Source organism: Anabrus simplex, chromosome 2, assembly GCF_040414725.1.
Source record: "Anabrus simplex isolate iqAnaSimp1 chromosome 2, ASM4041472v1, whole genome shotgun sequence".
NCBI classification, from domain to species: domain Eukaryota; kingdom Metazoa; phylum Arthropoda; class Insecta; order Orthoptera; family Tettigoniidae; genus Anabrus; species Anabrus simplex.
The window spans coordinates 943,140,556-943,168,025 of NC_090266.1; the positions used below are offsets into that span (position 1 = coordinate 943,140,556).

The 27,470-nt window shown below is 42.1% G+C and overlaps 1 protein-coding gene across 1 annotated transcript in view; it reads right to left on the reverse strand.

Moving 5' to 3' along the window:
- The window catches only part of LOC136863747 (MAM domain-containing glycosylphosphatidylinositol anchor protein 1), a 141,681-nt gene that overhangs the window by 66,977 nt on the left and 47,234 nt on the right, over nucleotides 1-27,470 (reverse strand). The window contains exon 4 of the mRNA XM_068226064.1: nucleotides 7,451-7,573. Within this exon, the coding sequence (XP_068082165.1) occupies nucleotides 7,451-7,573 (123 nt within the window). The remainder of the gene's footprint in view (nucleotides 1-7,450; nucleotides 7,574-27,470) is intronic.

Sequence of the window (27,470 nt, forward strand, 5' to 3'; positions counted from 1 at the left end):
TTTTCTGAACCAAGTGTCTTGCTGCAGTATATATTTGAGTGTTCTACGTGACTGAGGATTGAGGAGATCTCCTCTGGAGATGCTGGTGTGGGGGCTGGGGTAAGAAGGCGGAATAACTAAAGTATGACACAATTTTAACTATGTGAACTTCCTGAGTGTGAAGATAGAGAAGATTCCAGCGTTCCCCCTTAAAATGTAACGGTTAGGTCGTCCAGTGCTTTTAAATATTCTAATGTAGGGCTTTCTTTTTTTACTTTAATTTAATGTAAGTTTCTCTAGGCAGTCTATCGACTTCAAAATATCTCCCCTAATGGAGATTTTGTAAAATGTAAGGATGCATGAGTGTATACCATCGTTTCCCTTCTTATGTTTTCATTTTTGAGTGACCAAGTTTTCTAATTTTCTAATTCGTCTACCTCTTTCCGGCATTTTAAATTTAATTTCCTTAGTCAGTATCCTTAGACGCTGCGTCATCGGGCCATATGTCCCGTTAGGTGCTTATTGGACTTTATCTTGGAGTGCTTATGTGATTCAGCCTCCATTTCTCATGTCCGGTTCTGAGACTTTCCAGTGTACATTTGGATATATATTCTTAGTGTTTCATGGCCGTGTAGTGTGGGCTTCGGCCTCTCTTTACTTCTGGATCTTTCGATCCTTTTTCGAGTGTGGCTCACCCATAAGATAAGGGTAGAGAAGGTATTTTTAATTTTGAAAGGTATACGATGACTCCTTGTACTGTCCTTCCAAAATATTACTGAACCACCACCTTGTTTTACTGCAGCTTGTAAGAAGTGGAGAACGACCATTGCCGAGTAAATTTATTTAAACACTATCTACGTAATTGTGGACTGTTATTTGTACTAACCACTGCCACTGCCGATTGTTCAGAGCACCGCAAGATTTTCTGCTGATCTCCGGGCACTATCTTTGGCGGAAATTTCTATCATCAGTCAATGTAGTCTACTGACCCAAATAAGGGCGTTTGTAAACGTAACTGTAAAATTGAGCTCCAATGTTCGAGACCCGTGGTATGTGACTTTGTTCTAGAAGCTACGGCCTCTTTCTCTGAATTGTGTATTCCGAGATATGATCAGGCTAGCCTATCCTTACAAAGTGAACATTTATAAGACCAAGGGGTCGGAAGTCTTTGACTGATTAGAAATGGGAGTTCTCCTCCCCAAAAGTGTACATTTTCTAAGCTGACGAGCTCCCCTATTGTAAATTATCTGAGCTGACGGTCTCCCCTATTGTCAATGTTCGAAGCTTACGAGCTCCCCTATATAAATTTTCTGAGCTTCTAAGCTCCTTCTGTTTCTTCTGACCTGTTAAACATTCGTTATTCCTGTAGAATCATAAGAAAACAAAGACAACAAAATTTTCAGTAGATAGGGTTCACAAATTTTAAACTTTGGTTCATGCTTTGTGCAGCCATTCAACCCACATGCTTCTATCTATCTCCGGACCACGGAAATCCCCGTAAAAATTATTATTATTATTATTATTGTTATTCAAAGATTCCCTCACTTTTGTGAGACCGCAGTTTTCGTCGCCTTCTTCTGATATTCAAGCATGTTACCCTGACGTTTCAAGGTTAAACTATAATCGGTTAGAGTGACAACAAACTACAATCGAACCTCGATATCTCGAAACACCTCGGGAGCTGAATTTTATTTGGAGTTAACGAAGTTTCGAGATATAGAGAATTTTCGCCTTTTCGGATTGCACGTGAGCCATGTTTGAATGGCTGTTTCATAAAGTCACTTTTCTATTATTGCTAAAGGCCTCTTGCGGCTTATCATTGATTGACTTAACTATTTCCAAGGTTGTACTAGAGAGGGCAGAACCCTCAGTTGTGAACATGGAGGGCCATTCTTTCCGGCGAGACTGTAATTTTATCTCTTTGACTCGAATGTTTGTTGTGGTTATGAGAGAGGAATATAATATGGACTCCACACTGATCGGAGTGGCTTTTCTGAGCTATAGAAGGGTATTTACTAGATTTAAACTCACCCTATACTACCATCCTTCTTTTTATTTTGACGGATAATGTCGCAGGTATGGTGATCCTTGTTTTAATACGTTTTTCTACGGTTCTGTAGTGATATTCTCCGCATTTAATTACAGCTGATTGATATGCACCTTTCTGCTCTGCGGCGTGAATGGGCCGCGTGCTTGTTGCTGGCATTGTGATTGTGTGATGTCGGTAACTGGGTCTCTGATCAATTCTATTTATGCGCACTGCGATCTAATGTATTTCGCCATCAAATGAATGTATGCTGTGCGTGTCGATGCGGAGGTCCATTCGTGTCGTACGGAGTGCGTAAGCTGATGGGTTTATGCGTGACCACTGGGTCCCTATTATTCTACTGCTAATTGTCTGCGCCGGCAGTTTCTTCTCCCGGATGCTTGGGGATCTTATCTTTCTATAGCTATTGCTGTTGAGAGGATGATGGAGTTTGAAGGACGCGTATGTAAACAATGCAATTAATCTCGTGGAAAGAAAGACCAAACTTATCTGTGTGGATTGTATTCTAATTAGCTAAATATGTAGTGAGATTACAATTGAGACAGCGAGCACGTCGTAAATTTAATATTAAGTTTGGTGTTTTGAGAAATGCTGTGCTCACGCATTTACGTTAGTACATCGACTGAACAAAATGAACTCATGTTCGTATCTTTTTAATACTTTAAATTGCTGGTTTCATTTTCTTCTTCTTTGAAATTTATTATATCAATAAACCCTCATTTAAATTTTATTTGAATTTTATTGCTAGTGGGAGCCTCCGTGGCTCAGACGGCAGCGCATCGGCCTCTCACCGCTGGATACCGTGGTTCAAATCCCAGCGACTCCATGTGAGATTTGTGCTGGACAAAGCGGAGGCGGGACAGGTTTTTCTCCGGGTACTCCGGTTTTCCCAGTCATCTTTCATTCCAGCAACACTCTCCATTATCATTTCATAGCATTTATCACTCATTAATAATTCACCTTGGGAGTGGCGACTCCATTGTAATAACAGCCTATATATGTTTCATTCATTCCATCCCTGACCCGGTCAATGACTGTAAAACAGGTTGTAGGTTTTCATTTTTTATTGCTAGTAGTATTAGTCTCATCCCACGTTGTACATTGTTGATAAGGGTCATTTCCATTTCAAGGCTGTGTCTTAGGCCTTTCCTAGTCGCGGTCCACGCCTCGAATCTTCCGATGTGTGTATTATATTATGTCATATATTATAGATAAGGGAGGGGTGCGGTACAAATGGTAGCAGTAGCGAGGTCGACTAGGATATATGCTCTGAAAAAGGATCGGACGAGTTAGAACTGGAGATGGTGATTTATGTTTGATCTATTAAGTGAAGTCTTAATTTTCCCTAGATTTAGCCTTGTGAAGCCAGTATATTCTGACCTTAATCTTGAGTGTTATTTATAATTTATGGGTACTGTTGTGACCATTTGCATGTGTGTGTCGTGTTGGTTACCGTTGAAACAATGCCTAGAATATGGAAAGTCAGAAATCATTAGACATGAGTAACGATAGCGAAGTTTTTACCGGGGAAATATCCAACCTTGAGAGAGATAAGAGGGAAGGTATTGCTGAAGTTAATGGGTCGCTCGTGTCTGGTAGCGATTGTGATAGATGCCTTGACCGTAGGAATGCTATTGCATGTAGAAATTGTTCCCTCGACGAGAACCGTATGGAGCCCATTTCCTCCAATTCTACACCTTCTAGTGATCGTGATGCTAGTGTTAACCCTGTTTTTGATGTCGTCCGGAAATGGAAGCTAATTTTTTCTGGAGAAGGGAACAGCTCCAGTGTCATTGAATTTCTTGAGCGGGTTTAAGGTATCGCCGAGTGTAGCTCGCTACCCCTTGACCTATTCGTTCCTGTCATCCCGGGGATGCTGGAAGGGCCAGCGTTAAAATGTTTCAATCTGATCAAAGCTAACATTCAGTCATGGGACGATTTTTTGCTCGTATCAAACAGCGCTTTGGGTTGTCCGACATAGACTACTGTTTAAAACAAGACATTTTCAGAAGGACCCATGGAGTAGGGGAAGGAATTGATGATTACGCCACCGGCATTTTAACCCTGTTCAACCGTTTGTGTGTCAAGGTGCCTGAATCTGAAATTTTCGACCAGTTTTATCGAAACCTTGCCCCTGATTATAAATTATACATAAAACGATCTCAGGTTGAATGTGTTGAAGATATTATTAATTTAGGTCGTGAGTTCGAGTCGACAGTCAGTCAGAATAAATTGTACCGTCCGCCTCCTACTCCATCCGATTGTTCATTTCCCGACGTTGCATGTCGTACGCCCGTCAGATCGGTCTCTTTTGACGCAACCCCTTCGCCGTCTCGCCCCTGTGGTAGTCCCGATCGCAGGTCCAGCGTTGTATCTCCGCCTCGGCGCTGTGTAAACGCCATTCTACATTCTAACTCACCTATAGTAAACGATACTGCAGCCGGGAAGTGCTGGAATTGTGGGAAACCAGGGCATGTTTCAAAGAATTGTTGGTCTAAGTCTCCTCTGAAATACTCGAAGTGTGGTCTAGCTGGTGTCACTCAGCACGTGTGTCCTCGGTGCAACTCTCGGCAGGGAAACTGAATCCGCGCCTGCGTGATGGCCCGTCGTTGGCGCCTGATATTGGTGTAAATAAAATGATCTGGGGCCTTCCCTCGTCTACACCCTTGGCCAAGATTTATGTTGGATCGCGCATACTGTATGCCTTATTAGACACTGGTTCCTGCGTTTCCTTCGTGAACCAATCTCTTGTGTCTTCTATGAATTTAAAATATCTCCAAGCCTGTGAGAGTTTGGGAAAGTTCATGTCCGCTGATGGCCGTCAGGTATGTCCGGTGGGTCGAGTCATATGTCACATTAAAACTCATGATCTTTCGTAGGATTGGACATTTAATGTTGTTCCCGATCAGTCTGTCCCGGTTATTTTAGGAATCGATTATATGCTTGCTTCTGGTCTATCTACTGATTTTATCACTCGTACCTTTGCCTTTCGTTTCAAATCAGGCGTGAGTTACCCTTTTGAAGCCCCTTTCCAACAAGCCACTGTATGCGCCCTTTCGAAATCCCAACTTCCCAACGCCTCATGTGAATTGACTGACAACCAAAACTTAATGTTAAACGGTCTGTTGAAAGAGTTTTCTGATGTTTTGACTGCTGATTTAGGTTGTGCTAAAATTTCTCTTATTCCATTGAACTGAAAGATGATACCCCTGTTAGATCCCCGCCATTCGGTTGCTCACCCCCAAAACTGTCCGCTATGGGAGAATGTGTTAACGACCTGTTGGAAAAGAAGGTAATTAGTCCCTCCAAGTCTCCTTTTAGCAGGCCCGCCTTCCTTGTCCCCAAAAGGATGGTAGATTTAGGGTTATTGTAGACTATCGTAGGGTCGATAAGAATATTGTGTTCGACAGCTTCCCCTTACCACCATTGAAGGTGCTTTTCAACATTCTCATGGCGATAAATTCTTCACCGTTTTTTACAAATTATCGCTGATCAAAAAGGTGTATAAGCAGATGTATAATCCATGAGAGTAGTACTGCAGTTGGAGCAAATATTTTATTAATATAATTAGAGATATCGGCTAATTAGTTCATCCTCACTTCAGAAACCATTCACACTTAGCAAGAAATGAAAAATGAAGCATGGACATCTACAGCGACGAACATCGATCTTTGACTAGGTCCAAATTTCCGTAGAAATCGTGCCTAGATTTCATTGGAAAATACAATATTTCTTCTCATTTATGTCTTCATGTCTGAAATGGCAGATTCGCAAAGCACTGAAACAGGGCAATGGCCTGCGTAGTCTGTTGACATTAGCCCCATTGAGCATGTAAGAGCGACGACTCGGCAGAAGAAAGAAAATATATTCACAGCCAACTCTTACTGAATAAAAACTAACATTTGACATCAACGAGAATGAAACGAGGAAAAGAAAATATTTGTGTGAATTACTGACTAGATGATGAGGCGAATTCGGAAAAAAATTTAAGATCACGGTAGCGATTTGTTTAATATTTCAAACAGTTAAAACGCCGTATTTACAGCAAAGAAAGTCCGACTCGTTGGCTGAATGGTCAGCGTACTGGCCTTCGGTTCAGAGGGTCCCGCGTTCGATTCCCGGCCGTGTCAGGGACTTTAACCTTCATTGGCTATTTCCAATGGCCCGGGGACCGGGTATTTGTGCTGTCCCCAACATCCCTGCAACTCACACATCACACAAAACACTATCCTACACCACAATAACACGCAGTTACCTACACATGGCAGATGCCACCCACCCTCATCGGAGGGTCTGCTTTACAAGGGCTGTACTCGGCTAAAAATAGCCACACGAAATTAATTAAAACAGGAAAAGAATAATCGAGTTGGTCTTCTTATCAAAATTTCTCTTTAGAAGCATGCTATATAGCTTTCATAAAAGAAAGTCAACGTAAATACCAAAGCCAAGTAAGAACTATATTATTTGTAGATTAACAACGGAGGGTTTAGCAATGATCACCGTTAAGTTTTTCATCTGATTTCTGTCGTAAATTGTTCTGATAATTCAACATACTTCAAAATACCAATAAATACTTTCGACGGGCTGAGTGGCTCAGACGGTTGAGGCGCTCGCCCTCTGACCCCAACTTGTTTGAAGGTGCTCAAATACGTCATCCTCGTGTCGGTAGATTTAATGGCAAGTAAAAGAACTCCTGCGGTACTAAATTCCGGCACTTCAGCGTCTCCCGTAAAGGTAGTTAATGGACGTAAAGACAAATAACATTAACAAATACTTTAAAATTCTCGCTCACAGAAATTAACCAGACACCGTTAGATCACCGTCCAGACATGGAATCGAACCTGGAATCTCTGAACCGAAGGCCACTACGCTGACTATTCAGACAAGGAGCTGGACTTTTGATATAAGGTAACTGTTACTAAAAATTCTAAGGGTGCTTGTTTTCTGTTATCACTTGAGCGTCAGGAGCGTTTGTAGTACCATGCATAACCTGAATCATTAGGGCAGGGGATTGTAATTTGTTATATGTTATCTCAGGAGACATATGACTTAAGAATTGAATGACTGCACTCCAACAAACAACCGTCATGAAATATACTATAAGACATGAAGAAACATGAGGATAGACAATGAGTTATGTCGTAGTCCTGGATCAAACCAATTAAATTTGGCTTCTTACTTACGTTATGAGACAAGTCTGTACATTTGGCTACGGTGTGCAAGTCATTTAACTTTGCTGAATGTAGTTGTGTTCTCCTTACGTCAGAGTAGTAACTAAAATCTACATAAAGTGCTAAACTGTTTTGTGATTCCATTGTCTATCGTATAAAGTGAGGGTGTATTTCACTTTTTGATTTGAAGTGAATATTAATTTTTTGAATAGAACCCATTGTAGTGTTGGATCTATAGAGAAATGTACCTTACCTTTAACCCAGACGGGTTTAGACGGTGGGTTTGAGTCGACATCACACTTGAGTGAGACTGGAATACCTTCCACCAGCGGGAAGCCGAAACCAGGTTCTCTGCCAATAGCGAAAGAAGGAGTATCTGCAAGTAGAGAAACAGTTTTCTTACGAGATGAAAAAACATATGATGGAGAGTGTTCTACATATTTTCAACTACTGGAAATAACGTAAACTCGAATAACCCCATGGCGCTACAGCCCTTGAACGGCCTTGGCCTACCAAGCGACCGCTGCTCAGCCGGAAGGCCTACAGATTACGAGGTGTCGTGGCGACGAATCCTCTCCGCCATTAGTCTTGGCTTTCTAGACCGGGGCCGCTATCTCACCGTCAGATAGCTCCTCAATTCTAATCACGTAGGCAGAGTGGACCTCGAACCACCCCTCAGGTCCAGATAAAAATCCCTGACCTGGCCGGGAATACGTAATCTCAATATATTATATAAATATTGTGACCAATGATCCCATAGTTACTGCCCTTAAAAACACAATTGATGTTGTTTTAAGAAACGCAATGTGGGGGTCGTAGACCAAAATAATCATTAAGGTGAAGACCGTACACAGCTCAAGAAAATGTGCAGAATATTTCGACAAGTGTGGAAAGAATTGAATGACTGTACTCCAACAAACAACCGTCATGAAATATACTATAAGACTGGAACATGAAGTAAAGTGATATTTCTGCAATAATGCGGCACACACTTGCAACAATATACGGTGCAAAATTAATATTTATATTCTCTATTTCCTCTTGAACTACAAGTTATTAAATAAGCTGCTCTAACATGTTTGTTTTTCAGATGTTCTCATCTTCCATCTTCTGTTAAAATAAATTAATTTTCTATAACATAATTATGAAGCAGTGTAAAAACTGCAAATACATATGCACGATTTCTTTTATTATCTACATAAAACGTTTGAGATAGTGTTACCCACCCAGTAAATTTCATATTTATTCTCTAGACGTGCTGAGGTGTTGCCGATTTGACAGTGAGGATAGTGGCTGATTGGAAACAAGAGTAAATATATTGATCTCTTAAATGTGTTAGTTAATGTTGCAGCTATTGCCATCTGACTTAAAATATTTCTTGAGTTGTCTTTTGGTGACCATCTTCTGATTTTCTATAGCATGAGAACTCACAGGAAATTATAATTGAACTAGAATACTCCAAATGTAACCTCGTTATTGGCACAGTTAAACGAGTTTTGATAGTTATAAATAATTTTATGATATAAATTTCTTATTTTATAATGAAATTCAGTGATAAAATATACTTAAATATACTGACCTGATAGTGCTGCTATTAGTCTTCAAAGTGCAGATGCAGGATTTCAACCAAATGGTTAAAGCATCATTGAAGAGAATAATATGCACATCTCTTTAACGCCACATTTTTTTACACTCAGCTTCACTTTTACACTCAAGCACTCCAACCACCTGAAGTTGGGGGCGGTAGAATACACCCACGGTATCCCCCGCCTGTCGTGCAAGGCTACTAAAAGTGGAAACAGGATTTTCTCAACATGAGGGCGTGGGTTGGCGACCACGGTTCCCTTAACTGGGTCTATCATTGCTTCCACTTACTTGTAACAGGCTTCTTATTGTCATCTTTCATATCCGACCTCCCTTGCTTAATTCTTGTTCTCTTCCGACCCCATCGGTATTAGGTTTGCAAGACCTAGGGAGTCTTTAACTTCTACGCCCATCGTAGCACTTGCCTCTCTTTTGCCGATAACTTCATTATTCGAAGTGTCGAAGCTCTTCCTTTTCCCTCTGATTAGTGTTAACAGAGGATGGTTCCTCAGTTGGACTCCCTCATAAAATAACAATCACTTCCACCATCACTTCAAGCAGTCCAAAACCAAAAGCCACTCTAATTACATTTTAAAAAGACGATATGGGTATGCCAATGTCATAACCTGCCTTTTGCCGAGTATATCGTAACATAGGCTTGCACTTTTGTGCGGAAAATTGATGGTACACTACCTGAGAGGAAAAACATGCAACAACCACTGGGGCAAGGTCATTTTATACACAAGCGATGTGGCTGTTAGCTCATCATTACAGGAGTATATGATTACAAATTCAGACCAAATGAAACACGTCACAGTAACGGGTGCCTAAACAGTCGCATCAATACACAATGTACCTGGCGGCAACGCAGGCGTGTATTCGCACATGCAAACGATCATAAAGGTGCCGAATGGCATCCTGCGATACATTGTCACAAGCATCTTGCACCTTTTGATGCAATTCGGCAATGGTTCTTGCAGGCTCTGAAGAACGCGTAAGTTCTCGCTTTATCAAGTCCCATAGGCAACGTGTTCAATTGGCGAGAGATCCGGCGATCTTGCTGGCAAGGGCAGTTGTTGGTCACCACGTAGAGCACGTTGCGTCGCAGCAGCTGTATGCAGACGTGCATTGTCCTGTTGACAAAGCACATCACCGTCCTCTCGAAGAAATGGCAATAACACGGGTACAAAAACCTGTGCAATGTAGCGGGCACTGGTTACGTTAGCCTGCAGGAACACAAACTGTGACCGCGAGTTGTAACCGATGCCACACCCCCACTACACCATGAAGCGTGGGGTGGAACCAGGGTGTCGTGGGAGGCCGCTCACCAGGTCTACGCCGTACAGTTGTATACAGACAGAAACTACTCTCGTCACTAAAGACAACAGAGCGCTATTCCCCTCTCCAGTCGACTCTATCACGACACCAGAGTAGCCGGGCTTGACGGTGTGTGGGTGTCAGTGGTAGCCTGGCCAAAGGCACGCGTGGTCGTCATCCAGCTGCAAGAAGACGGTTCCCATTCAACTGCTGGTGACACAGCAGGTGGAACATGTGACCGAATTTCGTTCCTGGATGATGTTCGGTCAGCCACCGCTGCTCGCATAATGCGTCTATCTTGATGTGCGTCTGTACTACGCGGATGTCCGGAGCCTGGTCTACGTACGTGAGAATGCTCCACGGACCCTAAAGCAGCGACACACCACCGATACTGTGCCCAACATGTGCAGCAATCTGTCGATATGTCCAACCAGCTTCCCACAGCCCCACAATGCGACGCCGTTCAAATGGCTGCTGTTGTTCGATAGAAGCACAAACTCGTCGGTGGGGCATGGCTGTACCCTAGAATGAAAGATGCAAACACTGTTCACCTCTAACCTCAGCACGGTTACAAAACAGAGTGAGCACGGATAGGTCTTCTGAGAGCAATCTGATCGCCGAATCACCAACACAACAACCCCTCACTTTGCACATATTAAACCCTAGTGCCAATGAACACAGGCCCTTGAGTATGTTGCATGTTTTTATTTCCGGTAGTGTATGTCACGGAGTAAATTCTAATGATAAAATGCAGATCATGTAACTTTTCCTGTGGTTTTTCACATTCGAGTCTTACCAAATCAGCGACCTTTCCCATATAAAGCTTATATTGCCGAAAGGAGTGCACATTAAGATGTTGGCAATATTTTGTTCTTTTTGGTGGCAATATCTTAAGTACAACATTCTTGTTTGGAAAACTTTCATCTAACTGTACTGACCAGACATCACACAACAATAGACACTTTTCATTTACATGTTCACAAAAGACTGAAGTTAGAAAACGCTTTATGTGCTCACATTTGGTAGCCTATACATGAGTGTTTCGTGCACATTTGGCTTCAAGTTCCTTTGAAACATTTATGCCTAAAGTGCCTTGTGCTTATCGATAGCTTCTTACGTACTCTGCCACGCATTGATTAAGCTATATCAATCGTATAGCTGTGTGTAGGACCATATATTACTCGCACACATTTTAGTGATAGATTTGTGTGCGGGGTTGAGGAGTATGGAGGGAGCTCTCCCGATTCTGGTAATACTGCCAACTGAATGGAAATGAAATCTGAATTGAATCGATAATATGATCGATCGATATTCATTTTCTAATCCTTTATTATCTTAAGCCAACAACTGTGTCACACACACACACACACACACACATCATATAACATTATGTAACATTTCTCGATGCGAATCTTATTCCTAGCATGAATTCTATAGTTTGGCTTTGCTGTGTATACAACAACAGTACTAGTACGTAAATTGGACGCCAGGTGTCGCACAGCGATGCAAAAGCGATTCATAGTTTGTGTTTCAAAGGTTGCCAATACGAATCTCGAAGATTGCCGAGGTCGACCTATTAAGCACTAGGGTGTCCTTCTATCACTAAAAAGTGTGCGAGTAATACAGACTGCAACATACAAGCTGTACTTTCCTCTCCTCTGTGAGATATTGTTGATAATGAAGGCATTTCGTATTGAAATTGATTTTGGTCCCTTTTCCAAACATGGGCTTTGTCCACACTCCCCTCTATTATAAATCTGTTCAGTTCCTCTACACGCTTCCTCCACAAACTCTTGTGCCGTTCGACGTATACTCTTATTTTCTTCTGTGTCCTTAAATGTGACGAATATTGTAATATGCCTGAATCGAGGCTTTGAAACTGTCCAAGCTAACCACTAACCTTTCTAAACGCATGGATTGGATGCCAGCAGTGGATTTTAAATCCATACATCCTTGATCAATCAAATTGAGACATGCTCCTTTAAAGTTTGATCTTTTGACAGCAGCCTGTTTCCTTTGAAGTGAGCTCTCCTCGTCGTTTCATATTCACGTAACTTAAAACTAACCTGCACTTTGCTTTACTAATGCACTTACGGTGCCTCATTCATTTGCTATGGGATTTGAAGCAACCATCGTGATAGTCATCATAAGTGCTCTCCAGTATGCTGTCATAAATATCTTCTAATACACCAGGCCTCGACTTTTTGGGTGAGGATGATTCGGACTCACTTTGACTTGTTGGTTCTATTATCTCTGAAGATGAATGCTGGAACAGTTACCTTCAGGTGCAGGCTCTTCCTCTCCTTCAAAATCAACGTAACGTCGTGCATTCTATACCTTCTTCAGTATTTCTGCACTGTTATGCTACATAAAATATTCGCGAACTCCATACCCTCGACCAGTGTTGCCAACTTATATTATCAAGATCCGCTAAATACTTCTAAAAATCCGCTGAAATTCCGCCAAGAAATCCAATATCAAATAATGAGCAACAAAAATGAGCAATAATAATAATAATAATAATAATAATAATAATAATAATAATAATAATAATAATAATAATAATAATAAACGTAAATGTCTGCACTCACCTGATCTGTGAGTTTCACTGGGATTAAGCCCCTGCCGGCGAGCTAAAACTTGTAGGCGCTTTAGTGCCGAGTGCAAGCTAGGTGAATCCCCTACCTCAAGGGCCACGCACAAAACAGGCCAGTTCATTAGACGGTATTCCTTCATAGCATAAATATAAATGCTACTCTCTCACGGTTTCATTATCTGCCATCATTCGTCAACTAACAGGTAAGTACCCTTTCCCCACGCATTAGAAATTTGATACCATGATCTGATCTCATAACAACAGATCCAAATAACATGTTTTCCTCTTGTGACTGCTAGCTCCTGACAAGAAATACGGAATAGCTCGGAGACGGACTGGAGTACAAATTAAAAAAGAACGTAAATGGATAAAACGCTAAATTCCGCTATAATAAATCTAACATTCCGACAAAAATTCCGCTGTCCGCTAAATGATATATTTCTCCGCCGACAGTCTTCTAATTCCGCCAAATTTAGCGGAAAATCCGCTAATTTGGCAACACTGCCCTCGACTCCGATTGCATTTTCATCTTCAACACGTCGCAACTTTGTTTTTAGGATTTTTCCATCATTCACGAAATTAATTCTCCTCATCATAATGAAACACGCAGCCGAACACTCCCAAGAGAAGCGCTATCATTGCAGCTACACTTGTCGGTACAGATACAATATGCGATCTTCTCTCCAGGATCTCAAATCTGGGTAAACCTCAAGTGAACTCCACAACTCGTCGCAGAAGACACTCCTGTTATTTTTGATCGGCCGGGTGGCTACACATCTTTACTTTCCACTCGCGCCGAGCCAACAAAGCATATAGGCCGACTCCTCGTTGGATGTCAGCCTCCCTACCACCAACCACCATGACGACCACCACCACGACCATCACCACTACCTTTGCGACCGCTGCTCACACCTTTTCCTCGCTTTCCATCACAACTGTTACGTCGTCCCATTCATCGCCGCTTCTATCCACCTCTCTCCCCGCGCTACCTCCTGTTGATGCACCTCGACTATTACGTATTCCTCCCGGCTACTTCACCCGCCCTTCTACGCTGTCTACATCTGCCTTGCCGACCACGACATCACCGCCACCACTGTCCGTCGTAACAGCAGCAGCCGCTCATCAACTTCCAACACCGTCAGACACATCAGCCACAAACGAAGTCTTCAGTTGCGTCGTCCGCGGCGTAAGCCCACTCATCCCGGCAACCGACATTCAAGAACAACTTCGCCTTCAAGCCATACCCGTCAAGAGGGCATTCCGTATCTACAACTCCACCGGTCCGACGAATTTAATCCGACTTCAGCTTTCCAGCGCAGCAGCCGTTGCCCACCTGATCTCCAGCGGAGCACTTCTCTACGGCCGTCGTCATCCCGTCGAACCCTCTCGCTCACCTCCCCGCCCTAGATATCACCACTCCACCTCTCGTCGCCATACCCGGCCTGATCATCCTCCCTTCCAACGCTCTATCTATGTCCGTCCCACTCCTTCTTCTGCTAATATCTCCCTCCCACCACCACCGACCCTTGAACATCTCCGACACCTCACAACTGTCCTCTATCACATCGCTTCAACACTTCACCACCTTACACTCCCACGAAACTTCCTTCTCGACACTCTTGTATAAATCTCCAAATTTTCACACCGTTTTTCCCTCTTCTTCATTTGACACCTCTCACTGTTCTCTCCACATCTCCCGGCCCGAGAGATCGCGACACGATCTAGGGGGCCCGCCCCGTCCTTCGGGCGGGGAATGAAAGCTCTGCAGCAGCAGCACAATATGCAACGGTCTAATAGCGCTAGAAGGTATGAATAGTCACATACCACTGCTTTTGTGATGAATTATCCACATTCTAAGCATGTTTGCGTGCGGTTCACAACGTTCGATGTCAAGGGTTTACCTTGTAGGTGCCACTAGCCCTGGGATGGGAAATGAAATGTGTCTGCCGACGGATAATGGTAGCAATGCTTTAGCACGAGGATATTAAACAGACATACATGGATATGGCTGGTGAAACGTTCCTAAGAATAGCCAGTCAGCAGGTTCAGGGAATGCAGGTTGTTAGAAGTACATGGATATGGCAGGTGTCGTTGGCGAACTTGTCATTACCCCCAGCTAAGCCAGGTCTCACGGATCATGTATTCTGACCAGCAATTTACTTGCAGTAGTGTAGATTGATCTTTCTACTCCTCCGGTAGCCAACATCACTTGAACTACCCTTCTAATCAGTGACCATGCGCAATGTAGCTTAACTTCGGAAACCTCCAGGGATTCGGTGTTTCAGCGTGGCTGCGCCTTTAGGTTAGCGAAGCGTCACTATACTTACTCAATAAGCAGCCCAATAAAGTTCAAGATATTCTAAGATAAAGTTGTGGAGTTTGTTAAGAAAGAATGATCTGTAATCTTGAAGCAAAGCGGAGCACTATTTACCTCCTTTCTTTCGAAATTTCTATAATTTCTTTATTCTATTTCTTCAGAATGATGGTGGTAATGGCCGTTTCCTTTTAGGCTTTACTACTGAAAGAAACCCACTGAATTGCAATTCCTTTATCTTCTTGCTTTGTAAAGATATTTCTACTATTTGATTACACTTTTCTTACGAGAAAGTCATTCCTGGCGTAGAAGATGCAGAGACAAAAATTATCAAGTATATAACACTCTCCGAGAACCATTTGTATACATTTGTTCTTTACTGCAACTGTGAAATCACATATTTTATTCCTTATGTATCTTTCTTTGTCACATTTCGGGTTCGAACCTACTATCTCCCGAATACTGGATACTGGCCGCACTTAAGCGACTGCAGCTATCGAGCTCGATACCAGAGGAATTCAACTAGTAGTAATGTTCAATGTTATGTCCCACTAACTATTTTTACGGTTTTCGGAGACTAGAGGAACTTAGGAACTAAGAGTGTAGACGGGGGAATGTTGGAAGTGAAAGTTGATTTAGGTCTCTGGGTAATGATTCGACCTGCTCCATAGAATTCCTTCACCTTTCAGATTTTTTTCTTTCATTCAGTAGTTTTCATTTAGAGCACGAGTAGTGAATTGGATGTTATGAAAGGTGCTACTCATAGAAACGGTCGTGCTGCAATTATACTTTCTGTCACAGTGAGGAAAGCAAAGGCAAACTACCTCATTTATCATCATGTCTTGTATGCCTCATTATGGTGCCGCCATCGGTTCATTGCTCTTTCGCTATAACTGAATAACCGCTAGTTGTTTTACGTCGCACCGACACAGATAGGTCTTACGGCGAAACTGAATAACCGTTGGTGGTGCTTTTTGAGTATCCGTCCAGCCTCCAGGCAATAGAGTACATCCTCGCACCCAGCGTGCAAGACAAATAGATTGTAAACTGTAAAATTCTCACAAATGAATTTTGTGGTACATCATTACAACGTCCACCGTCCGACTCGTTGGCTGAATGGTCAGCGTACTGGCCTTCGGTTCAGAGGGTCCCGGGTTCGATTCTCAGCCGGGTCGGGGATTTTAACCTTCATTGGTTAATTCCAATGGCCCGAGGGCTGGGTGTTTGTGCTGTCCCCAACATCCGTGCAACTCACACACCACACACAACACTATCCTCCACCACAATAACACGCAGTTTCCTACACATGGCAGATGCCGCCCACCCTCATCGGGGGCTCTGCCTTACAAGGGCTGCACTTGGCTAGAAATAGCCACACGAAATTATATTTTTATACAACGTCCACCTCCGAAGTGCAGCGGTTAGTGCTATTAGCTGCCATCCTCAGAGGCTCATGTTCGATTCCCGTTACTATCAGGAATTTAAGTTTGGCAGGAGGGCTGGTATGTGGTTAAAAACGTACGGTCCATGCAGCTCACTTCCATTGCGGTGGGGGAGCGCGCTGAAAATAGTTGCACCAACGACACAAATGTACATATTTCAAATAATATTGAGATAAAGAAATATTCTATTGTGAGACTTGGTAATGTATACCGTAAAATTATCTCAAAATGGGAGCTATATGAATCAAAAAAAGAATTAATGTTCGTCTTAGTGATAAATAAACAAATAATAATAATAATAATAATAATAATAATAATAATAATAATAATAATAATAATAATAATAATAATAATACCGAGTGGATTGGCCACTGAGTGATAACGTACTGCGGTCATAGACCCAAGCTCTGCATTCGGAAGACGAGTGGGTTCGAACACTACCGGCAGTTCTTCTGAGAAAGATTTTCTGTGGTTTCCCATTTTCAATTGCAGGCAAATTCTGGGACAGTTCCTATCCATAGGACACAGCCGATTCCTTCCATCTCCTTACCGAATTTCATTCCCTATCATTCATTTCATCATTACCTCTCCAACTGAATTGTGTGTCACGGAGGGAATCCGGCCGTAAAAACATGCCATACAAATTCAACCCTCTTCATCGCTGACCCCATATCATTAAACGAGACTAACGGTAGATAATAATAATAATAATAATAATAATAATAATAATAATAATAATAATAATAATAATAATAATAATACCGAGCTCGATAGCTGCAGTCGCTCAAGTGAGACCAGTATCCAGTAATCGGGAGATAGTGGGTTCGAGTCCCACTGTCGGCAGCCCTGAAGATGGTTTTTCGTGGTTTCCCAATGTCACACCAGGCAAATGCCGGGGCTGTACCTTAATTAAGGCCACGGCCGCTTCCGTCCAATTCCTAGGCCTTTCCTATCCGATCGTCGCCATAAGACATATCTGTGCCGGTGCGACGTAAACCAAATAGCAAATAATAATAATAATAATAATAATAATAATAATAATAATAATAATAATAATAATAATAACAATAATCTCTGACCTCAGCTACAGTGTGTGGATATATTTATTGGACGCAATTTAGGCAGACTGCGAGTCAGTTTTTACAGTCAATTTTAATCAACCAGAGGCGATAAAGGAGTATCCTTTGGACTTTCTGTGGCCAGATTTGAACCCGTCATCTTGGGACTGGAGGTTTGGCACTCCACCACAAACAATGAAATGGCGTATGGTTTTTGGTGTCGGGAGTGTCCGCGGACAAGTTCGGCTCGCCACGCGCAGGTCTTTCGATTTGACTGCCGTAGGCGACTTGCGCGTCGTAATGAGGATGAAATGATGATGAAGACGACATATACAGGTTTATTCACCTAACATGTTACACGGAAATAGCTTCTAAACCGTTAAAGATATCGGCATTCTGTTTTCATATTCGTAAATGGTAATCGGGGTCTTGTAAAATAACGTGCAACTTAGTCTCATAGGGTGATTAATAACCGAGATATTGATACTAACTCCATTTTTTCATGGAACGTCACAAATTTATACAGCTGGACTAAAAGTTCAACTGCGTACAAGTTCAAATATGTAAGTATTTTCAAAATCGAACAAGTACTTTTTGAGATATAAATAAGAACAGCATGCGCGGTTTCACATGCCGCATTAGACGGCGTGCAGTCGGGCAAGGACATACTGACGCGCAAGCAGTTTCCTGGGAGTGAGTTCAGCCTCAGAACGGATACTAGGCATGTATTGTAAACATAATTTGATGTACGGAGGCTAGGAAAACAACAGATGGGGAATCTGCCACCTGGGCGACTGCCCTAAATGCATATCAGTATTGATTGATTGATTGATTGATTGATTGATTGATTGATTGATTGATTGATTGATTGATTGATTGATTGATTGATTGATTGATTGATTGATTGATTGATACCGTAACATACCCTGGGTGTGCAAAGTTATTGTATGACTGGCAAACACACAACGGGGAAGGGAGATTAAAATTATTTTTTTCGTTTTGTTTCGTTTCGTTTTGACATCCATGGGTAATAGGCTGCGCTCTGTTTAGCGTCTTTCCCTACGGATGGGAATGGGAAGGATTTGGAAAGGACGTCGGTCGTGGCCTATCCCAAAGGTACCTATCCGGTATTTTCCTGGTGCTGAACATGGGACTCCATGCAAATCACTTTCATGTTGGGCGAGGCAGGACTCGAACCTGCGCTCTCCCGAATGCAGAACAGTCTGACGAGTTTTTTAATCACGTGTAGCGGCTAGCATTCGTAGCTGTCGCAGCGGTGGTCCGGGTTAAATTCCCGGCTCTGATAAGCCATTTAATTCCGGCTGGAGGGCTGGAACGGGGTACACTCAGCTCCGTGAGGCAAAACAGCGAAGAGGTGGGTTCGGTACCCATCTCACCTATCCTGGAAGTGTTTCTGTGGTTTCCCACCGCTACTCCAGGCAAGTGTCGGGATGGTTCCTTACTTACTACAACGGCCGTCTCCGTCCCAATTCCTCACCTGAATTACAAATACAGTTCACTACTACAGACACCACAATAACACAGGTTATCAGACACATTCTAACAAACACACACACACACACACACCCAAGTACATGGGGCTACACGACCACGGTGCCCAAGCCCCGGAAATGAAATAACAACAACTATTCTCTGTAACCCTTCAAGTGTCTTAATCTCGTACGTCTGGAGACGAACCCGAACAATAAGATGCATTACTAGAAGTGCGACCGTATAAGCATTACTGTTCTGGAGTATACTTAGTGTTTGAATATGTGGATTTTGTCATGCAATCGCAGTGTGAATGACACGTCCTGCAAACAAATGGAAATAGTAACATAAGGTACTGTAGCTGCTATTAGAGGGCGTAGGAGGGGAAGGTCTTGTCCGCCCTGTTCTCCTGGAAAACGTACCCCTTAACATACGACAGGATATGTGGTTCCAACACGACGGTTTTCTGCCCACTATTCGCTTGTAGCCCTGCAAGTCTTAAAAGAGATATTCCCCGGTCGATTGATCGGACGTGGAGGCCCCCATTAGGTGGCCAGCACGGTCACCTGATTTGACACCGCTGGACTTTTTGCTCAGGGATACGTGCACGGACATAGTCTACGCGTAAGCTCCAGCAACACCACAGGATCTCAAGCGACATATCATCGCAACATGTGCTGCAATATCGAGGGAAACTCTTCGGTCTGTGACATCATCCGTCGCGACACGACAGCAAATGTGCATTGCCGTTGATGGTCAATATTTCGAGCACATAATTAAATAGACACAATGTGTGTGCGGATCACTGAGACGCAGTCCGGCTCCATGACTAAATGGTTATCGTGCTGGCCTTTGGTCACAGGGGTGTCGGGAATTTTAAGCATAATTGGTTAATTTCGCTGGCACGGGGTCTGGGTGTATGTGTCATCTTCATCATCATTTCATCCTCATCACCACGCGCAGGTCACCTAGGGCGTCAAATGAAATGAAAAGACCTGCACCTGGCGAGCCGAACTTGTCCTCGGACACTCCCGGCACCAAAAGCCGTAAGCCATTTCATTTTTTACTGAGATGCACGTATTCAAACATCACCCACCTCGTATCTTTATTGTTGTGATAATTCAGCCTCCAGCCAATAAAGTACTAAACTCGTTGCCAACACGGTCTCTACATACAAAATGCCAAAATGCCCGCCTCATAACAATTACATTGACGAGACTTTGTTATGTTCCCATTCCTACGCCCTTAGGATCATTTCCAATGAAGTCTACCCCGGACATTATTCATTTGCTTTTCTGGAAGGAGCTCTTCCGGTGTTTTGTGTTACGCTTATTTCTCAACTGATACAGTAGTATGTACTGTACACTAAAACCAGTGACAATTACAGCTTTCGTTATGTTCCTTTATTCCTTTATTCCTCTATTTCTTTTAAACACATCAACCCTCCGTGTCCTGTCATGACTTCGCTTGTCATACACGCTTTACAAACCCATCACATGTGTACGAGGTGCTTACATGCCTGGTATCCATTCTGTGGCTGAACGCACTCCCAGGAAACTGCTTGCGCGTCAATATGTGCTTGCCCGATTTCACGCCGTCTGATGCGGCATGCAAAACCGCGCATGCTGTTCTTATTTATATCTCAAAAAGTACTTGTCCGATTTTGAAAATACTTACATATTTGAACTTGCACGCAGGTGATCTTTTAGTCCAGCTGTATGAATTTATGCCATTCCATTTAAAAATATGAAGTTAGTATCAATATCTCGGTTATTATTCACCCCACGACACTAAGTGGCACGTTGTTTTACAAGTACATGGGTACCATTTACGAATATGAAAACAGAATGCCGATACCTTTAATCGTTTAGAAGTTATTTACGTGTAACATGTTAGGTGAATAACCCTGTATACCCAGCCCCCGTGAAAACGGAATTAACCAAAGATGGTTAAAATTCCCGACCCTGCCGGGAATCGAACCCGGGACCCCTGTGACCAAAGGCCAGCACGCTAATCATTTAGTCATGTAGCCGGACACTATTCCACAGAATGAGCATGAAGAAATACTTCTCTTGTTTAATACGAGCAAGGAGTCCTTAAATAAATGTTACCTGCGTTTACTGAAAATCCTCTACTAAACGTATTTAAATTAAACAGACATGAATTAAAACAATTTCCATTCCTTGATCTCTACTATTTAACTTTTAAGAAATACGTCTATGTCAAATGGAAAAAATATTGCGTATTCCAACCGTCGATCTTTTTAAAATTGAACTAAAATAAGCAAGCATAAAGTGATTTCTAGCAGGAAAAGTTCGACGTATGTGCCTATTAATAGGCATAGAAATGCAAGCTTAACTAAGACATATTTCAACCGAGTAATGAAATCGAAACAAACGTTACTTTTATTAGGAGAGCGTGTTCCGAAACCGAGACACTATTAGTTAAAGGCCTGAATCTTTGAAGTACAGAAACATGCACAGAAGTATTAAATTCGTCAGATTTCTCCTCCAAGTGAAGGAACTCAAATCAGAGCCACAGGTTAGATTTCCGTAAAATTGTTAAAATAAAAGAAACCACTGTTATACTCGTAGATACGAAACCTGAAAAGAATATGCTAGAAAGAAGTGAATGGACGAAATACTCATGGGAACAACTCCATTTCCTCCGAAGGGAATCTGGTTCTTTCATCCCAATATCACCGAGCTCGATAGCTGCAGTCGCTCAAGTGCGGCCAGTATCCAGTATTCGGGAGATAGTGGGTTCGAACCACACTGTCGGAAGCCCTGAAGATGGTTTTTCGTTGTTTCCCATTTTCACACTGTGTCGCACATATGGATTTGACCCTGTTTTACGGCCGAATGCCCTTTCCGATGCCAACTCTATATGGGGAGATGTTATCGCTATTGCATGTTTCTATGGTGGTTGCTAGTGTATTGTGTTGTATGAATATAAATCACAATAATAATAATAATAATAATAATAATAATAATAATAATAATAATAATAATAATAATAATTGTACCGGAGGGTACACCTTAATTAAGGCCACGGCCGCTTCCTTCCCAGTCCTAGCCCTTTCCTGTCCCATCGTCGCCGTAAGATCTATCTGTGTCGGTGCGACGTAAAGCCAATAGCATATATGGCCATCCCAGTATCCGTGAACATCTAACAGTGCAGCTTACTATGAAATTGCCCAACAGTTGGCAAATGGTTGTAATTCGATTTACCGAGGAAGTGGCTGCGGGGCTTGGGGTCACGCAGCTATCAGCTTGCATTCGGGAGGTAGTGGTGTCGAACCCCACTGTCGGCAGCCCTAAAGGTGTGTTTCCGTAGTTTCCCATTTTCACACCAGGAAAATATCTTAGCTGTACCTTAATTAAGGGCACGTCCCTTCCTTCCCACTTCTAGCCCTTTCCTATCGCTTCGTCACCATAAGACATGTGTGTGTCAGTGCGACATAAAGCAAACTGTAAGGAAAAATGACAATAATTCGATCACTAGATATATGAATGTTGCCAATTATATTTACATGAATGCGTTTAAGGAAGATGTTAATCTCATTCTTTTTTTTTTTTTGCTAGTTGTTTTACGTCGCACCGACACAGATAGGTCTTACGGCGACGATGGGACAGGAAAGGGCTAGGAGTGGGAAGGAAGCGGCCGTGTCCTTAATTAGGGTACAGCCCCAGCATTTGCCTGGTGTGAAAATGGGAAACCACGGAAAACCATTTTCAGGGCTGCCGACAGTGGGGTTCGAACCTACTATCTCCCGAATACTGGATACTGGCCGCACTTAAGCGACTGCAGCTATCGAGCTCGGTGAATCTCATTCTTATTCTTCTGCTTCTACCGCTATTCCCACATCTGGTGGGTCATCTGTGCGAACTGTGTCGCACATGTGGATTTGACCCTGTTTTACGGCTGGATGCCCTTTCTGATGCCAACTCTATATGGGGGATGTTATCGCTATTGCATGTTTCTATGGTGGTTGCTAGTGTATTGTGTTGTATGAATATGAAGAGGACAGTTTTGGGACAAACATAAACACCCAATCCCCGAGCCAGAAGAAGGAATCGGATGCGATTAAAATCCCCAAGTCAGCCGAGAGACGAACCCGGTACCCTCTGAACCGAAGGCTTCAACGTTGAACATTCAGCCAATGAGGCGGACTGTTTGAAAGAGATATGATAATAATAATAATAATAATAATAATAATAATAATAATAATAATAATAATAATAATAATAATTGTACCGGAACGTACACCTCAAAACCACACATTTAAAAGAAGCGCCTCAAGGAACTCTATCTATCAAACTAAACTTGAAACCACTAATGCATGAAGTGAGGACATAGACCAGAAGATGTCACCACTGAATAATTGAGTAATGTGTTATTTTGAAGTTGTCTAAACTGACTGGATTTATTTGTTTTGTTTTGGTTTTCGTTAAGAAGTTTGAACTTTTCTCCATAGATGTCATTACAAAAACTGAGGTAATACACTCTGGTGCAAGTTAGAATAATTAGTGATTTAAAGAAGTTTTGTGTTCATAGGTATTCACAACTAAACTAACTTTAATTTATTTCAATATTTCAAGGTTTGAAACACTTCCTTCTCACTCAGGCAGCTTTTGAATCTGGCCAATCAGAATTTTTCTGTTATTATTTTCCAGCCAATAAATGGCTTCTTGTAGATTTTTGTTCGGCCAATAAAAATGAGAGGGCGTGTCCGGATTTAGTCCAGAACCCTCTCGAACCATCCCCTCGTGTATATAAGCTGCGGCTCTTCAAGCTACCTTGTCTTATAGATCGCCGAATTTCTGAGAGTGTGTGTGTTAAGACAGGAGGCGGGGTGCCTCATTTTTCGGCAAGCAGTACACCAGCCCAGGTAATGGCCACCAATTTTCTATCTTTGTAGCTATCTGCGCCAACTTACCCGAGGGGATGGTTCTAAGCTTTAACTGTGTAACCGTTTGATTTTTTAAAATGTAATCTCCTTCCTTTTCATGTAAAATTTCATAAAGTCTTAGACTGTAAATCGGGGATAGAGAATGCGTTACCCTCTCGAGCTCCCCCTCAATTTACCTTGAGGTGACTACGATATTGTAACTGTTTCTTTTCCTGTAATGCATTAAATTAACCTTTCATTCTAGTCACCTCAGTAGCTTGGGATTAGGCTCTGTATCATCGGGCCGTGAGCCCAAATAGCGTTTTATTCTTGGTTTTCTAGGTGCGCAAGTGTACGCCTCCATACATTTTGTGTTCGGGCCAGTAATTCAACCTGTTCTTCTTTTCCATGAAGGCCCATGTAAATTGTAGGTTGGGTCTAGAGAGGCCAGAAATTGTAATATTTTTGTGTAATGTTTCCTTGAGTAGGCTGTAAGAAATCGGGAGCGCAGTTTCCTTGGTTAAATTTAGAGAGCATGTGAGCTCTTTTCTGGTATTTATGTAATATTGAGGTGTGCCTCTGGAAGGCTGCAAATCGTAACGGTTGGAGCAAAGTGCTCTGGTAAACGCTACATTGGCGAGTTTGTAAATTTTGTAAATTGGAAGCTTGAAGCTCAAAACTTATAAATTCCCTATTTGGGGGTTTTCTATTTTTATGTCAAAATCGTCATTGTACCTGATACACTATTGCTAAGTTTGCTTTTCTGAAAAGAAATATAACCTTTACTTCAAAGTTTTAAAATCATCTTTGATATTGTAGATAGACCCATTCAAGCCCACACCTTCATTCACCTCTCTCTGAACCACGGAAACCCCCGGTAACAATAATAATCCATTTACAGCTCTTTCCAAAGATTCGAGACACAATATAATTACATTTTGGAACAAGAATACCTGTTTTTATGATACACGAGGAATATCAAATACACAGAAGAATATAAAACATTTAAAGGCACTTAAGGTCTCAAGACCCCGGTGAAACTCTAATAGGGCTCTCGGTTCCAATCTGCAGCTAGCCACTGTTAGGACTATGTGAATTTCAGACTTTTATTTTCATTATGATCGAGTCGCTGAAAAATATTTTATATTTGAGGAACGCACAGGCTATACTACTTGACTAGGTGCTGTGTATTACTCTGTATCTGTCTAACCACTGCGCTCTTGGTCACGACGTTCTGTTCATTAGTCTTCCCTCTGCCACAGACAATGGGAGAGTTCCCAGACGTCTGTGATTTATTAAATGCCGCGATCTGCTCCCTATATTTTAAATCCCGCTAGGTGCTATTAAGTGCTTCTCATTTCGTGAAACATGAACACGGAGCTGTATACCTCCACCTGTGTCTTCACTTAAGTTGTATTCACGTGACAGTGTCTTGCAACTCAGACATTCATATTCGGATAATGAGCGTCACGAATTTCGTTTTTGAAATTTGCTTTACGTCGCACCGACACAGATAGGGGTTTTGTGGCGACAATGGGATAGGAAAGGGCTAGGAGTGGGAAGGAAGCGACCATGGCCTTAATTAAGGCACAGCCCCACCATTTGCCTGGTGTTAAAATGGGAAACCACGATAAAACATCTTCAGCGCTGCCGATAGTGGGGTTCGAACCCACTATCTCCCGAATGCAAACTGACATCTGTGTTACCCAAACCACTCTACCACTTGCTCGGTGTCACGAAATTTTCTTCGTCGATCGGTGGCAATTACTCTTCAAGAATAAGCAGTACGTTTAATGAACATGTACGACTACATGCTTCACAGATAATCTTAATCCCACTGACGTCATTTGCATGTGGATATTTTCTTCCTCTGCACTCCAGGCTCGTCACATTATCTTATATCGCTTGGATATATTCAATGGTGCTCTTGTCAAAATTGAATGCGTGGAAGGCGTTTAGGATTGATTCTAAACATACTTTGTAGAATGCTTTCGTAAGGTCCGCTCAGACAAGCCCCATGGGGCTCCCAATCCCATGGTATTCCCTTATTATTATTATTATTATTATTATTATTATTATTATTATTATTATTATTATTATTATTCCCAAAATGATGTTATTAGCTTAAGGGCACACACAACTCGTGTTAATCAATGTAGAATAAATTGAAAATTAGTGTCCAATATTTTTCTAGATTTAGATTAATTTTATTTTGCATAAGTTATATTAAGATACCGATCGGAGTGGCAGCGTGTGTTAACGCGTTACTGTTCTGGAGCCGAACTCTACATTCGGGAGACGAGTGGTTCCGAAACCCACCGTCAGCTTTACTGGGAGTGTTTCTTTTCTTTTGTGATTTCCCATTTTCAAATCCAGGCAAATGTCGGGATATTTTATCTTCATAGGCCACAGCCGATTCCTTCCAATCCTTATAGAATTGCATTCACCATCATTAATTTCAGCTTTATTAGCTCCTCCAGTGAGGTTGGCGACAGGAAGAGCATCCGGCCGTAAAACATGAGAAGCTCAGTCAGTCGAGTGTGGCCTTCTGAGCTGAAGTTGGCGGGTTCGATCCCGGCTCAGTTCGGTGGTAATTGAATGTATGGTACCTCGGCGTCTCCGAAAACCGTAAAAGTAGTTAGTGGGACGTAAAACCAATGTAATTATTATTAATATTTTAGTGTGTGTAAGACTTCCAAATTATATGGTCTGCTCGGTGTAACCTGCAGCCCGATATTGTAAGCAAAGCCAGAGTATCCCCCCGATTGTCTAGAAATTCTTGCTACGGGAAGTTAATTTAAATCCAAAGTAGGCCTCCTAAACCATTATGAAGTATAACCTACATTGTGTGAAAATCATGATATTCATTCGACCATGTACTATTCGCACGCTTGCAAAATGAAAACAAACAAACTTCGTAAAAAAGTGACAATTCCGTCGAGATCAAACCTACAATATTACGTTCGTAGAAATAAACCGCAATGATCCAAGTGACTGAACATCTATTACCAATAAAAATCAGAAAAAGTAACACAGGAATAGACAGAAATGACTCAAATAAACAGTACACTCAATGTACGTTGTACTTAAGTATTCTCATTAGTTGTATTCCGACAGCGGGTCAATTCGCTCCACATACGTGTCAGAGTCCTCGCCTACACGTGACGACGATAAAGCGTTCGTACTAATTATGAACTGGTCATCCACAGAGTCCGTAATCCCGCCTAGCTCCCAGAGTTCACCACACGGTCGAAACACTCCTGCCACTTCTCAGCTATTATATGAACAAGTCCTACAAAGACATGTAAGTCCCTGAACCTAAAAGTTAGTGCTGTGCTGGTTAACACTACTTCCTGACACTCGGGTGAATTCAGCCGTAACGAATCGATGTCTTTCACAATTACCCTATAATTAATTAAACATGACCGTACGCTCAGTTAGACTTCGTGCAATATTTGCCATACGGAAAAATCTCTCTCACAAAATTTACTAATTAACGTTAAAATATAAGTATAATATTCTAAAATTAATTTAATTAAGTTAAAATACTTCTTATATTTCATAAGAACAACACTGCAGA